The sequence below is a fragment of the Colletotrichum navitas genome (assembly GCF_030913465.1).
Source record: "Colletotrichum navitas strain CBS 125086 chromosome Unknown LY79scaffold_129, whole genome shotgun sequence".
NCBI lineage: Eukaryota > Fungi > Ascomycota > Sordariomycetes > Glomerellales > Glomerellaceae > Colletotrichum > Colletotrichum navitas.
In genome coordinates, this window is record NW_026850675.1 from 459 (window position 1) to 15,290 (window position 14,832).

The 14,832-nt window shown below is 47.6% G+C and overlaps 5 protein-coding genes across 5 annotated transcripts; 1 reads left to right on the top strand and 4 right to left on the bottom strand.

Annotated features, from left to right (window-relative positions):
* Positions 1–357: 357 nt before the first annotated feature.
* On the bottom strand, positions 358–1,727 carry LY79DRAFT_594815 (uncharacterized protein; the record flags this gene model as incomplete). Its single annotated transcript, XM_060561728.1, has 4 exons — positions 358–982; positions 1,040–1,044; positions 1,079–1,153; positions 1,527–1,727. The coding sequence occupies 4 exons, from the start codon at positions 1,725–1,727 to the stop codon at positions 358–360; spliced, it is 906 nt and encodes a 301-aa protein (XP_060407787.1).
* Positions 1,728–4,463: 2,736 nt separating this feature from the next.
* Positions 4,464–4,712, bottom strand: LY79DRAFT_528443 (uncharacterized protein; the record flags this gene model as incomplete). The annotated part of the gene is made up of 1 exon (XM_060556024.1): positions 4,464–4,712. The coding sequence occupies one exon, from the start codon at positions 4,710–4,712 to the stop codon at positions 4,464–4,466; it is 249 nt and encodes an 82-aa protein (XP_060407788.1).
* Positions 4,713–8,146: 3,434 nt separating this feature from the next.
* LY79DRAFT_528429 (transmembrane alpha-helix domain-containing protein) lies at positions 8,147–9,269 on the top strand (the record flags this gene model as incomplete). The annotated part of the gene is made up of 2 exons (XM_060556022.1): positions 8,147–8,675; positions 8,710–9,269. The coding sequence occupies 2 exons, from the start codon at positions 8,147–8,149 to the stop codon at positions 9,267–9,269; spliced, it is 1,089 nt and encodes a 362-aa protein (XP_060407789.1).
* A 618-nt stretch (positions 9,270–9,887) lies between these two features.
* LY79DRAFT_643629 (major facilitator superfamily transporter) lies at positions 9,888–12,084 on the bottom strand (the record flags this gene model as incomplete). Its single annotated transcript, XM_060562406.1, has 3 exons — positions 11,873–12,084; positions 11,420–11,817; positions 9,888–11,178 (listed from the first exon to the last, which is right to left on the bottom strand). The coding sequence occupies exons 1-3, from the start codon at positions 12,014–12,016 to the stop codon at positions 9,888–9,890; spliced, it is 1,833 nt and encodes a 610-aa protein (XP_060407790.1). The 5' UTR covers positions 12,017–12,084.
* A 2,157-nt stretch (positions 12,085–14,241) lies between these two features.
* LY79DRAFT_674559 (uncharacterized protein) lies at positions 14,242–14,792 on the bottom strand (the record flags this gene model as incomplete). The annotated part of the gene is made up of 2 exons (XM_060564321.1): positions 14,242–14,641; positions 14,695–14,792. 2 exons carry the CDS (start codon positions 14,790–14,792, stop codon positions 14,242–14,244), a joined length of 498 nt encoding a protein of 165 aa, XP_060407791.1.
* Between the last annotated feature and the right edge of the window lie 40 nt (positions 14,793–14,832).

Here is a 14,832-nt window from a genome sequence, read left to right on the forward strand (position 1 = left end):
GAAAGGCGGATCAATGCAAATCACAGTTTCTGATCCCAGCGTACCACTTAATTACATATGTGTACATATGATTGCCTGGAGATAAAAAAGGAATCTTGGAAATTTTGGGATGGTGCTGACTGCATTACAACCGCAGTTCTTGTGTAGTAAATTATGAGTTGATTGAAAGTGGCGATTGAAGCCATGTGAGAAGTGGAAATCAGTCACTAGGTAAACAAACTACCCTGCTCAGAGTACCATACGGATGACCTCTTGATAAATCACACCGTACGTTATTTACTTACTTCTTTGAACTAGAATTAAAATTATATTGCCAAGTGAAAACAGAAAATCACGTGTCTGTCCTCGATTCCGTCTTCAACGTCTGAATTGCTTCTGATGCTGTCGCCTTGCCCATTCATCTAGAATCGGTGACCAGCCAGGACTTGATAGTTGAAAGGGCGTATTGAACGAATTGCTGGGCGTAGACAAAGTTGTATTAACCAGGCTCAGCATGTCTTCACCCGCATCGTACGCATCGTATCCCAAGTCATCACGCTTTCCTTTTTCCTTTTCGCCAGACCCAATCGTTGGGGGAGATGATCTCTCCACCAAATTTGGTGATTTGCAATCCGACGTCAACAGCAACAGGGGGCGAAGAACAGGAACACAGCCGCAAACTACGGCAAGGTTGGCTTCAAGAGCTGTCCATATCCAAAGTTCAAAGCCTTCCCATGTAACATCGTACGTTTCCTTTTCGACGTGGTGAATCCAATAGGTTCTCATGGCTCCAGCCACGACAACAACTGTGCCGAGGCTAAAGAGAAACATGAGGACAAGTCTCTGCGCTGCAGGAAGTTTCAATCGGAATAGTGTCGGTATAGGTATAATGTAAACGATAACGTCAATCACCACTGTTGAAACACTTTGAGCAGCTAGGGGCGGCCATTCATCCAGGCACTTTCGGTTTTCCACAAAGAGGTCCCAATAATGCCAAGCCGGTCTATACGGTGTTAAACGTCTGTACAAAGGTGCGGCAGAAAACAGGCTTGCAACTTACATGCACTGTGTCCACAGCACAACAAGGAAAACCGATAACAAGGCGAAGATGGCAGCAATGGCCGTCCACGTTAACCGTCGGAATGATGAGCCAAGAGGAGCTATCCGCAAATAACTGACAAGTATCGAGAGTTTTGATAGTGATGATGCAAAAAGAAAGAGAGTTTGTGCAGCAATGGATATCTATCGCATCACCATCAGTCAGTGAACCAGTCATCTGAGTTGCTTAAAATAGGATGGCCCTTACCTGACGACCTCGTCTCATCTGGATAGGAGTCAAGTCCCAAATATGTAATTTCCATCCATATAATTGTGTCGCTAATTGCGTGCTATGCCGTCAGCTGTCCTGCATCAAATTCGGAATTGTAATCAGAAGCGGTGTAAAAGCCATACCAAGGATGATGCACATTGTGACGAATATACAGAACATCTGTTATCAAACCCTTTCAGTTCAGTCTCCGACCAATCGGATCTGCCTCCATACTCACAGAGGCAACAATCATAAGCCAATCATCCCACCAGCTTCTTCGGATGATGAAGAATCTGACGTACAGTCGCAAGCACAGGACAAAAAGCGCAATGCTCAACGAGGTCAGCTCGACGATGATGAGCGCCGGGCCCCGCTCAATGGGGTCAACATGATTGGGAGAAGGCCATGTGAGCATCACAGTGGCTGGCGGAAACCTCATGGTGTACTCAGTTTATAACGTGGTCTGGGAATGGCGGTTACTTTGCATAAAAGACCAAAGGCTGCAAAGTTTCTGGTTTCGTCCAGTCTACCAAAAGAAAAAGAATGTCAGAGAATATTGCCGGGCCTTTGACGGAATGATAGGATTACCATGCAATGATAAAGGAGTGGTTTAAAGGTCAATGAGTATAGCATCAAAAAAGGAGATTCTTTAAGCCTAATATTAACCTTCCAACGGCCAAGATTTGTATTCCAACCACTCCCCTTCTTTCCGCTGGCATCATTTGCTTGACAGGTAATACCGGCAGAAGCTTGCTAGCATGTCGCATCACTGCACAAGTCGTCCGGGCGTCGACGAAGCTGATACTAGAACTTACGAGGCTGTCTGGGGTACCTGGGCGCCAATCAAAGTGGCCAAAGTATAAGCTTGTCTCTCTTGAGTCGAGCATGGGCCACCGTATTTGAGACTGAGACGGCGCTAGATCATGATGTTGCCATATCCTGGCTCCATCCCGCATAGTGACCTTGCACCGGCAAAGGCATAAGTTTTTGTTTTTAGTTAGATTGTCCAGGCAGGATATTCAATTCCACCGACCACAGGGGAGAATACCGTCCTTTTTTCATGCCGCAGGTAGAATATGTTTCCTAACAATAATATAGAGATAGGGCTTTCAACCGTATAACTCACCCCTCAATTGCAGAAACAGATCTGGTTGCCAGCCTAAACAGCAGCTCGCAGAGCCCCGGTTTGGCCCCAATGATCGTCCTGACACCTGGGCACAAGGCACTGATACCACCTGAGCTATCCCCACTGATCTTCAGTCAATAAACCTTGCAACAAAGACCCCATATACTGGGCCCGGCCTCAGCGAGAGCAACTTGAGTGGCAGCAAGGTGCTCTTGGTCCTCCTAATGATTCAAGTTTTGGTCCGTGAAGAAATCAGAGGATGTTCTAGAAGTGGTCAATATGACAAGGCTTACAAGGCGCAAAGCATATGTGGAGATATGACCAGATTGGGAGGGAACAAGACACAGTGTTTCAACTACCGAAGCTATTAGACGGAGTAGAAGCTCCTTGAGGAATAGATCACAATTGCTACAAAGTTTGAGGATGCTATCGGTCAACAGGCGATCGTCACAGCGCCATATGTCACAACCCTTTCAAGCCTGCAGCTCGATCGGTAAGTGGGCCGAGTTAGCGCATAGTAGTCAGTCATGGGATCTTCAACCTTGCTGGTGTAATCACCGTTTGGACAGAACGAGCACACAGCACAGCTCGTGAATAACAATTAAACGTAACTAAGAAAAATAAATCTCAACTCATAGAAAATGCTAATCTTGAGAGTAATGTCTCTGTTGCGTCAGATGCTCGCAATTCAGTTAGTCATTAGTTAGTCATTGAGGCTGTCGATGACCGTAAATGGCCTTGCCCTCGACTAATTGGTGGATCCAGTGGGCAGGGCTTTAGTGACAAAGTCCAAACCGCCGCCGTTCGAACAACGGGGAATTCAAACGATGTTAGTATTGGAGAGAAACCACTTTCGGGAGAATTACCGAAATATGAGATAGCTTAGAGATCGGCATTGTCTCTGCATGTTTTAGTACGTAACCTCGTCCGGGGTGAACTATAGTCAGAACATGGTAATCATCCTGCACATACTAGCCAAGGTAGGTAGACATACTAGTCTATTTTATAAATATTAAGTAAGGCTGCAAGCTTTCTTGTAAGATGAGAAAAGGGATCAGGGGATATTATCATATGTGATTGTCGCGGTCAGGGAACTCAACCAGTCGAGCTGGCATCCGATGCTGTTCGCCGGCGATTGATTGATGAGTGCTCCTGAATTTATATTTCTGTACTATGTTGACCAATGGATACTGTCATTTTAACGTGCCAATGTTTTATAGGCATTCCAGGATATACCTTTCGCTCTTACCCATCAATAGCATATAGCACCTCAACACTGCGCATGTGATCTCATTCTCAACCAGGCCACCATTCGATAAGCAGTTTCAACAGCTTATGTACATATGATAAATTTGTTCTTATATGCTGAAAATGAGGTGAGATGAGTATCCTAAAATTGTTTTCTGCGGCTGATAGCATGACGGGATCATTCAGAGTCTGGGTCCAGGTTCCGATACCTTAGAGTGTGGAACTGAAAACAATGTTCCCATTCACGACGTAAGGAGTGTGAAACATTGTTACGTCTACTACAGTACAACTCATGGGCTTCGAACAGGCCAGGGCACATATTCAGACATATGCATGCTATCAGCTTAAGTTTCTCTTTTGGCTTTGCTGCCGGGCGTGATATATTGTTTGTGTTTATGCAAAGCAACATTGATTCGTATTGCTCTAACTACGCACTGCCGCACTGGTTTGTAGCTTTGAGACTGCCGCGTCACATAACTTTCAATGACAGGCTCCTCGAATACCCCTCTTTTCGCCAAGGGGTGGACCAAGCCATGTTAGACCCATGGTGCCATTCGAAAGCCAGACCTTTCATTTTGATTCATTACCAAACCAAAGCCTCAATCTCGGTAGAATTTCTGCATCCAAACACAATCACCATGCCAGGAAGCCTTGTTATATATCAGCTTTGTCTGCCTGCTGTTCGCCAGAACTCGCTAAATCACTATCGAGAGGGAACTAGCCCCATCGCGTGTCTTAGCGCTTGTAAGAGGGCAAAATGGACATACCAGTTATCCGATGGCCGGCAAACTCCTTGCCGTCTTATGGGGTCGGGGCGAGGATCACCGCGGCACAAGCTGCCTGGCATGTACCATATGCCAAGTTACAGCCGATGACCGTGGGAGCGGCTGTAAGACCCAGTGTGGCGCCCCAAGTAGCACCGGCGGCCGCATAACACGCCATGACCACAGCTGAACATCCTGCCTGGCAAACCCCATAGGCAGCAGGCCCTGCTAGGACACAGGGCAGAAAAGATGTTACTAACAAAGTGAAGCTACGAGCGGTCTTCATATTGAGTGACGAGAAACAGTAGTAAAATTGAGTTCAAATAGTTGGTAACAAGACATGCAACAGCACAGTTGTACAGGTGCAAAGACTGAGTCTGAGAGAAAACTGGGACCATCAGATACCGTGGGATGGAGCCTTTAAGTAATCTGCAAGCAATACTGATGTTCTCTTTTCGGGGAGGAGTATTGTGAAGTTTTGGATATGACACAGGTGAAGGGTTGACTCTAGGCCTGCATGAAGTCAGATAACCAAATGGCACACCTATTGCATACCCTTGACCCAAGTTAGGTTCACCGGCAGTAGGATGCTGCGTTGAGGTACTAATAAAGGACGGTCCCCCGTGGAATCGCACAGGTACACAGTATTGAACATTCATAAATACAGTAAAATCATCATGCTGGATATTCAACAAAATGTAAGGTTTAAGAAGATATACCATGGAGGTATATGGGTATCTGTCTTATTGACTGCGTGACGCCTAAACCATAGAGGTCAAGAGTACCTCTTAGGATAGAGGTACTGCAAACGTAAGATGTTCCACAGCAGTTCAATAACTACATATGATCCGGAGTTAAGTAGATATGCTCCTGGTTTACGGAAGTTGAAGTACAATGTGGTACAAAGGAGCTATTACAATAGCTGCATCAGGAAATTGACCACGGCTCATGGCCCGGTGCCCCAAGTTAAGGTTTAGAAGTCTGAGTTAATCTTCGGGTATTATTAAGATAGGGCTGTAGAGTATAATATCAGCGGTTGGCCTCCCGCATTAGTTTCTGGTGTCCGACACAGCGCCATCCGTCATATCTGTAGATCGATGAAATGCACTTCGTAGATTAGCTATATAAAGCTCCTTCCAGCAAACTTTACAACCGACAACTGCAGTTGTTGCCTGATCCGGAAATATTGCGGCAGAGATGGTGTTATTATGTTACTTTCGACGCTAACTAGGAAAACATTGACAATTCGCATGATATTAAGCGAATTATCAATGTTGTTCGAGGTATTTGCGTCAATATTAGAAGCATTGGTGAGTTGGAGACAGATAGAAGGTCCAAGCATGAACGTTTGACCTGGATTTTCCCTACCTATCTTTCCCCTGATCGGGCAAGAACCTTTCTATGATTTAACTTCGATCGTGATAAAACAGGAATCTTGGGAGCGTTTACACCTTGAATAAGCCTTTGGCTATAGTCTGACCAGGATGGCTATTTGTACCGATCAGAGCATTTCACTGAGCTGATCGGGGAAGCATCTTGTGTTACCTTAGTAAGCATTGGTGTCTCTACTTAGGTCACCACACCACATAAGTCACCATTTGCCCTACACGTTTCCATTAAATACCAGACTTCTAATGCTGTGATGATTCTTGGCGCTTCTGTTAATGAAACCTAGAAAGAGACGGCGAGTCTCTAGCAGAAGGTTGATGACTGTATTACTGCTGTAATTGATAGCAAAGGCAGTGAAAATTCTCTGTCCCTGCGCGTGTAGTTGTGCCTCGATCCCCGTCAATCAACTCGGTATTCTCCGACTGGGCTCTTCGTGATCTCGCCGACCAATGCCCTCTATTATACACACCAAACCGGCACTGGTCTCTTATGGCAGCGGCAAGCTTTGCGTTCTCTAGAATATCGATTTTGAGATGAAATCTAAGCCTCTAAGGGACCTAGGCGCGACACTTTCAGGGGGTCAGAGTGCTTCCGCCAGGTGATGTGCTTGCCTCCTTGGGAGCATGTCACATCGGGGCTCAAAGTTGGGCCTGATAAGATTGAATATCCGGGCTGAAAAAACAATTGGCAATAGCTTTGCCGATTGTCGGACCATCAATGTCAGCTCGTCTAGCCTGGTCTTCTGTCTATGAATGCCCAGGCACTCTGGTGACAAAAAGATGGCCGGTTGCCATATGCTAGTGTTAAGGAAAAGCGGCCATCTTTTTTGTCACCAGAGTGGCCAGGCTAGCAGTTGATTTCTCAGCAGCCAAGAGAAACCAAATGAAACGATGCATGAGCGGACAGGATGCTGGTTTGGCCAGGGGTGCATGTGTTATCCGCGCATCAACGGAGTCGCGTTGCTCGACTTTGCAACGCACTCGAATGGCATGTATTTGTTGGTATACTCTGCCCTTACGCAAAGACAAAGTGACCAAACTACCTTATAAATCATACAGCCATGCTTGTGTAGATTTAAAGTGTTGCTACGAAACATACGTGAACGTGATGACCTGACGCAATGCTAACGACCAGCATCGTGTGGATGGTTGTGTCAGAAAACCCATCACGGAGTACGGAGTAATTACCCTCCCCAAATTTCCATCGGACTTTTATGTAGATCGGCGGATGCTTCGGCCAGGGATGGACGCGAAGGCCCATCTGATCCAATCAAGTCACGAAGACGAGCGAGGAGTGGCAACCGAGTTGTGCTGACCTTGGACGGCACGACGGCAACTTGCGCCCCCAGGTGAGTGCAGCAGGGGCTGAGCTGCTAGCGCTTACTGTTTTATAATTATGATTCCGCCAAGTCGTCGGTCGACATCCCGCCTCTCGATTCCAGTTCGTGCTTAACAAAGTTTACTTTGCTGTTGTTTTTCCGCCATGGGGTTTGGCATCGAAGGGGTTTTTTTCTTTCTGAAACGTCAAGTCGACAAAACCATCCGAGTTTCTTATGAACATGTGTCGGTTGATACGAGCTTGGCTTGGTTTGCCTTGTAGCGCTACCAAAGCCTTATCTCAATATCACGAGCACCGCGTCTATCTTTTCCCCTTCAAGCAAGCTGAACTTGGAGGATGATGCCTAGCGCTGCCAAGCAGAAGACTTTCCAGGCCGAGACTTGTCGATGTGGGCCCGAAGGATTCTGAGAAACTTGTGGCCTACCGGTAAAAGCTGGGCACTGCAGAACACTGTACTAATTAAACCATGCATGTCTCACTGCCTCGAGAACTTTGATGAGCTTGGCTGCTTGGGTTGCTTGTGTGCAACAGTCTCGTTCTGATCGGGTTTACTCATGGCACATCAGGCAGGCGCCCGTTAGCCACTGAGAAGCCGTTTGAGTGCAAAGCCACCGTACCGGACGATGATCCTCCAATCATTTCGTGGTCGTGAGCGGCAAGGGGCGGAGCGCCAAACGAGCTTGACTATTCTGCCTTTTGGGGCGCCTCTCCCATCCCGCTCCTCCAGTCTGATGGTCTTACCCTAGTGGCAGCCCATTCAATGTTGGGGTCCAGCTTTGTACTCCTCCCTGCAAGCCTATTTACTTTCTACCCGTTCCTCCCTACTGTGGGTTTCGTAAGTCTTTCAATCTTGCTGCCGTCGAATAAGGCTTCGTTCGCTCAAGGTTCTGCGAGCACTCATCTCCCGACCAACCTAGCACGATACCAGTTCAGCGATATCTCCCACCTCTAATCGAGCTTTAGCCACAGCTGCATGCCGACAACACAGTCATAATGTCGGCAGTCAAGTTGGACTCGAACGCATGGTACGCCATCTCACAGGGCCGTGTCGCCAACGTATCGGACCCTCTCACGACGAATCTGCAGGATACGGGTAGTGGGCTCAGAGTATTCGGCAAAACGAGCGCAGTGTGGCAATTTCAACCTACTGGTGATAAGGTGGGACGATATCTCGTAAGGCTGAACTTGGCCGGCGTGGGCAAACAGCTTTCTGTATGCTGGACCTCAGAGGAGGTTCACCCTAGTAGAACGAGAGGGTGCTTGAGAAGAACGGAGTCGGACGAGAGTCAACAGTGGGACATTACTGAATGGGAAAACGAGAAAGGCACATTCAAGTTCACCAATGTTGCCAATGGCACAGGATATGTCCTTGACGTCCACCCTGGGACCAACTTGTTCATGTCGAGTGAGATCGAGGGCACCAACGGCGTGTCAGCACGTCAGCCTGCCCAGCATTGGATCATGACGAGTTCCAAGGCGGTTGATGATGGGGCGTACTCCACCATCTACTATGCTGGCGTATGTTTACTTCTGAAATCGTGGGTCCGGTCTGAAAGGTACTGACAGCCCACAGACAACTCCCGTCAGTTCAGCATTACCGAATCCTACCGCGACAGGAACCAACGCTGGAGTAGTGACCCCTACAGCTATTGATGGTTCTGCCACCGCGAGCTCAAGCCCTAACCCTTCCTCATCTGCAGAGCTCTCACCAGGTGCTGCTGCTGGTATTGGAGTGGGTGTTTCTTTAGGAGTCATTGCAATCTTGGGCGCTGCGTTCTTCTTTTGGTGGCGCCGAAGAAGGGCCTCCAGAAACGCATCAGGGCCGTCGAATGACCATCGCTACGAGCTTGGACATGACGGCAGCACCGTTGGAAAGATGAGCCCGGGAACTGTGAACGCTTCCACCATTAGTTCCTCCACACCAGCGAACGATCACTACGGACAGGAGTCCAAAGTACTAGGTCATATGCAACCGCATGCGCATGCTGCTGAGGCCAACGCGAACCCAGTATACGAAGCTCCAAGCGATACCCGATACGAGTTGGACTCTAGAATGAGTGTTCCTACTCATACGCACGCGCAAAATGAATTGCATGGTAGCAACGCGAGACAATAAACATAGGGCAGAGGACCAGGCTCTCATGGAATAGATACAACGACGTGACGTAGGACAGAAGCGTCGGCGTACAAATATCCGCTTCAATATACACAGCATTCAGTGACAGCGAGTTGAGAATATTGGTGGTTTATTTTGGAACTGAGAAACATACGTTGGATTAATTGAGCATGTACGTAATTGCTTGGGCTTTTCGTGGTCCGGCGAATGATACCCTTCTTCACATGGAGGAATCTACAATATCCTGACACAACTTAAACGAATCTCGGTCAGTATAGTCTTCACAGATGCAAGACTCGACACCTGCATATTGTGCTGTTGGCACCGGTACTATTTGTTCGCTTTATATTCGGCTTCGCCGATATGTTGTCTAATAATCCAGGTAGATGTTTCACGAAACGAAAAGGGCGAGAGGTGGATGAGACATAGAGGAAAGGTCCAAAGGATCATATACCATTCCTTTGCAAACCTAACTCCATACCTTAGCGACTTAGGCTGAGAGTCATACTTCTAATACTCCATCAATGGTCGAAATGCATAGCTATGAGAGACATAAGACCCATTCCAAGTTCACTTGTCCTATGAGTTGTGGTGACGAGGCCACTTCAGCAATAGCGTTTATTGCTGCTGCCAGATCTTTACCGCAGGCTCTACTTGAAATTTCCTAGTCTCAAACTCAATAACCTGGCCTTCTTCAGGCTGGGTAAACCGTATAACACGCTTTGATACAGACTGATCATCCATGGCGGATTGAATATGATTCGTCATGTAAGCTGTTGGGTCCTCCACGAGAAGGGAGCACAAGATCGCAACAATGCTGAATGGAATAGTTCCGTAGAATACAATTTTGAAGGCGTGTCCAGCTCCAGATCTCACAGCTGTCTTGAGGACTTCTTGTATTTCCGGCGTGATACCCGGGACATTGAGTAATGCTCGAGGGTTGCCCGCATTGAATTCGATCGCTGCTGGGATGATAAGGTCGAGATCCGCAGGGTTCAGGCCATTACTGATGGCAGCATTGGCAATAGTATCTGCTGCAAACTTACGGAAATTCTCTTGGAAGACCGTATTGAAGATAGCGTTGCCGACGGCGCCGCCCGCTGATCTGAAGGTGCCTATCAGACCCATAGCCACGCCGAGGTTCGAATGGGGTACATGAAGACTGGCAATTGTGTAAGACAAGACAGTAACCCAGACGAACATGGGCACACCGATAGCAGGGACAAAGGCATATGCAAGTTCCATGTTGGGGTAGACAGTTGCCGCACTGGCGGCAATGAAGATTGCCTGGAGGGCCATCCCGATAACGAGCTGCCATTTGATATAACCGATTTTGTGTGCAATCAGAGGCCCAAGAACGCCGGTAAAACCCATCATGAGCGTGTTGGGCAGAGAAAGCACTCCAATCCGGATGCCATCGGTGGTGAACATGTACAAGAAACCTTGTGGTAGCAGAGCTGACATGGCATAGAAGTTCATACCCGAGACAAACATGACAACGAGCAGGACAGAGAAGCGTCGAAACATAACAAACAACTTTAATGGGAATATCGGTTGCGCAGCAACCTTGAAGTCATAGAAGAAGCTAAGGGTCAAGACCGCAAAGCCAACCACTATGGGTGCGATAGACCCAGCACTGTTCCACGGGTGAGTCGGGGTGCCGCCCCATGTAAGGCCAACGAGAGCTGTCGCTAGCCCCGATGTAAAAAGGAGCAGCCCGATCCAGTCGGTATCTTTGAGTTGCTGGATTCGAGTCTTGTCAAAGTCGCCTCGGGGTCGAGGGGTTGGGTAATAAGAGAACCCAGTGCCAGTGAGGGCGATAAACTCGATAATGGTAGCAATACCAAATATCCATCTCCACGAGGCGTACTTAACAAGAGCGTTGCCAAGCAGTACGGAGAGGATGCCCCTATGAAGTTAAAGTCAGCCATATCTGATATTATCTGGCGGACGAATAAGCTGTTTCAATCGTCTGCATTTGATGCCGATATTATGGCAGCTACCTCTCGTCGGGAGTGTATGACTGACACGTTGCCCGGAATCGGTGTCTAAAGTACATATTGCGTCAAGAAACCAGATTTTCTTGACTTGATAAAAGTTTTCGGAATATGCGGACGGAGCACAGGAACAATCCAGATATAAGGACTCACCAAGGGATAGCAATGCCAGCTTCCAAAATCCCCAGACCTACGGATCGCCACTTATTTGGGAGCATTTCTGGTACGCCTGCGTAGGAAACGAAGACAAACCCAGTCCCAAGGCCTATGAGGGTTTCGGCCGCAATGAGAGTCGAGATATCATGTGTGGTGGCGGCGGCAATGCAGCCGAGACCAATAACAAACTGGCCGCCCAGAACCAGCAGTCTTCTCCCAAAGACATCGCTGAGGGGCCCAGCAAGGGAGAAAGAGCAGGCTGTCGAAAGTGACCATGATCCAATGACCCATGCTAGTTGATCTTGCCCATCAAGCTCCTTGGTAATTTGCACAACAACCGAGGCGACAGCAAGGAAAGCAAGCCCGACTGGGGGACCGAAGGAGAGCGTCATAGACTTGTTTTATGTCAGCGGATTGTTATCTCGTAGTTCATGACGTATTAGATCGTACGAAAATCGCAATCCAAGCTTTGATGCTGACCCGCACTTCACTTGGGTTATCCTCTAGCGCCGCGCGGTGAGGGTCCTCTTCGAATTCAATGACGGCTTGCGCCTCCTGAGCCATCCGCACCTTCATCTCCCGATCGCGACCCATGTTTGGTGATTCGTTATAAGGCGTGTTGGACACAGACAAAGCGCTTTGAGAACTTGCCGAGGGTTTTCCGTCGAGTTATGGGAGCGTGGCAGACGACACCATGTAGTCCGCAGTTGTACGGGGCACGAGCTAACTGATATATTACGAAGGGGGACACAAACCACCGGAGCTTTGGCCTAGGTGAGGCAGCACTAAGACACCCAATGTCAAGCAATATCATTCGATGCTACCGGCTTCATGACAGGAGAACCTGAATCGCGCCATCGCTAAAGGCAAGACCGGATTGATTTCTTTCTCTCTGTGTAACCTTACAGGCAGCATGATGCTATTGACTGTCTTAATTAGTGCGACGGCGCCTCTTCGGAGAGGTGTAGACACAACTTCTACTGTCACGCAAAAGACGACGCCGTTAATTGCGGGCAGCACAACTAACGCCTTATATCACCTCGTGACATCTACAAAACGCTCACTGTTGCAAGAAAACTTTATTCCAATAAAGTTTTACGCAAGGAACAATAGGCGATCCCAGGATTGAATACTTTCTCCCTGATCTCTATTTGAATAAGCTGGAATTGGGTTGCTTTTCAGTAGTTTTATTGGCTGATGGCGTTGCAGCAGTTGGCCCATATTGTCACTGTGAGCGTCAAGGTTGAATGCGACTCATTCCATTTAATCTTGAGGTGCCACCCTGTGACCCCTGAGCTGTTATGCGGTATCAGTTGGAATCAGGGTCTAAAATCTAATGGTTTATTCTCGAAAGGAGGATCAGAACATTTGAGAAAGTTAAGATTCTAGAATAGGGTGTCGCTTTCCTACATACCACTGGTTGTCTTCATTCTAGCCTGGCTGCCTAATCTGGTGCAATCCAATGCTGTTAACATGTTTCAGTGGCCATGGGATTTCAGTCGACTGAAGATAGATCTGAATAAACATATCATCATCAGAAACGGCTTCGTGTGATGGGTGTCAAGATCAGTTGCAGGGCGAAGACATGACTCGAGCTAGCTCAGAAACACTTCACTAAGGCACTAAAGATATGTTCCAGTTTCAAATTTCAAACCACTACACGTTCTGTGAACATAAATCAATGATGTTTTAAATGGGCTCTGTACATGCATATACTCAACACGTAGGGGTAAATCAAAGTGTTATTCTGTGACTGTCCTTTCTAACTACAAGTTATAGTTGAGGTACGATAGTTATGTACTCATTCATATGTGGTTGAGTCAGCTCGGTCCGATCTTACACCCAAGGTCCAATTATCCAATCTAATAACCCTTGTCCCTTCATGTGCTGAATCATAGGGTGCCGTACGATCAGGTGGCATTAATGTTCTAACGGGCGTTATGTGTCAGCGATTAATTGACCAACAGACTCATCTTTGTACGGATACATCAATAGCAGCTTGCAATGTTCTTATATTCCTGGCAAATTAAAGTTTCACTTCCGTCGAACAATAGTAATGGGTGCACATTTCAAAGCATCACTGTTGCGATGTTGACCATCGCGGATAAATATCGGAGTTATCGGATTAGCCCCGATGACTCATCGCCGGCGAATTCTCGGATAATTGGTCACGAATCCACCGAGAATTCGTGGGCGATAAACCAACTAACCCACGATAATTATCCTTCTTTTCTTTACGCATAATAGAGACCACAGTTACCCCGATTATTCGTCAATTGCCACCGATACGTACGGTTAACCGTATCAACCTACCCTTGGTGTAACCAGCAATCACATCATCAAAAGACTGTGTGTAAGCTGTAAGCTGGTGAGAAGCATGACGGCCAAGTCACTTGCTCGAAAAACACTATCAAAGTCAAGCTTACGGTTGGTAATGGGGGCAAAGTTGTATAAGATGATTTTTCGGCGAACGTCACATACCCTGGTGCACGACGTGCTATTTTGTATGCCTGAACTAAGATGGATCGGTTTGTTCCAAGCCTCAACCTGAAATGTCAGATCCCTCCATAGCCAAGTCTGAAAGTGGGAAAATCCAATATCGTGAGTCTAAATTGAATATTAAAACGTTTGTACATTAAAATTAGATGTCATCGCTGTTTCAAACAGGAGATGTGACATCTGGAGAAACTTTTTGCTTTAAGAAAACCCCTAATGAATACCAATGTTGAAACCAGCAACCATCAGCTCAGATCGCTCTCAATCAGCTCGTGATTACCAATTCCGACCGTCCTGCAACCCTTTATGAAGTAAGTGATGCGTCAAGCATTGAATGTTTTGGCGACGGAGCGAGGAACTGCAGGGGCAGGTGCCGGGAGTGGCGCGGCAGCTGAGGGGCCTCCCGGAGCCGGTGCTCCGGCCGCCGGAATGGTAGCATCGACCGGAGCCGGTTGGGTAGCGGTGTCGGGATTCTCGTCAATGTCTTCTTTGCCCTTCTTTCCCTTCTTGCCCTTCTTGCCTTTCTTGCCCTTCTTGCCCTTCTTGCCCTTCTTCTTCTTCTTCTTACCCTGGGCATCCACTTCATCGTCACCGGCGACATCATCAACCTCCTCTTCCTCCAACTCATCCATGTCGGCCTCAGCGGCTGGTTGGGGAGTCAAATCAGAAGGTGGCGGTTGCGACTGACGAGCAATGAGACCGGTTTCGTGTAGAGACATATCGCTAACAATCTGTTAGTCTGGTCAAACCATTTGATGGAGGGGGTGATTGCTTACTGGACCAGGCCATCCTCTCTCCTGGTAACTGACAACGGGAGAGCGTCAATGCTGACCGCCAGGGCCGACAAGGCGAGAACTGTTTGAAGAAACTTCATATTGAAAGATTCCTAGGAAAGATGCGGGCGTGTGGGAGCT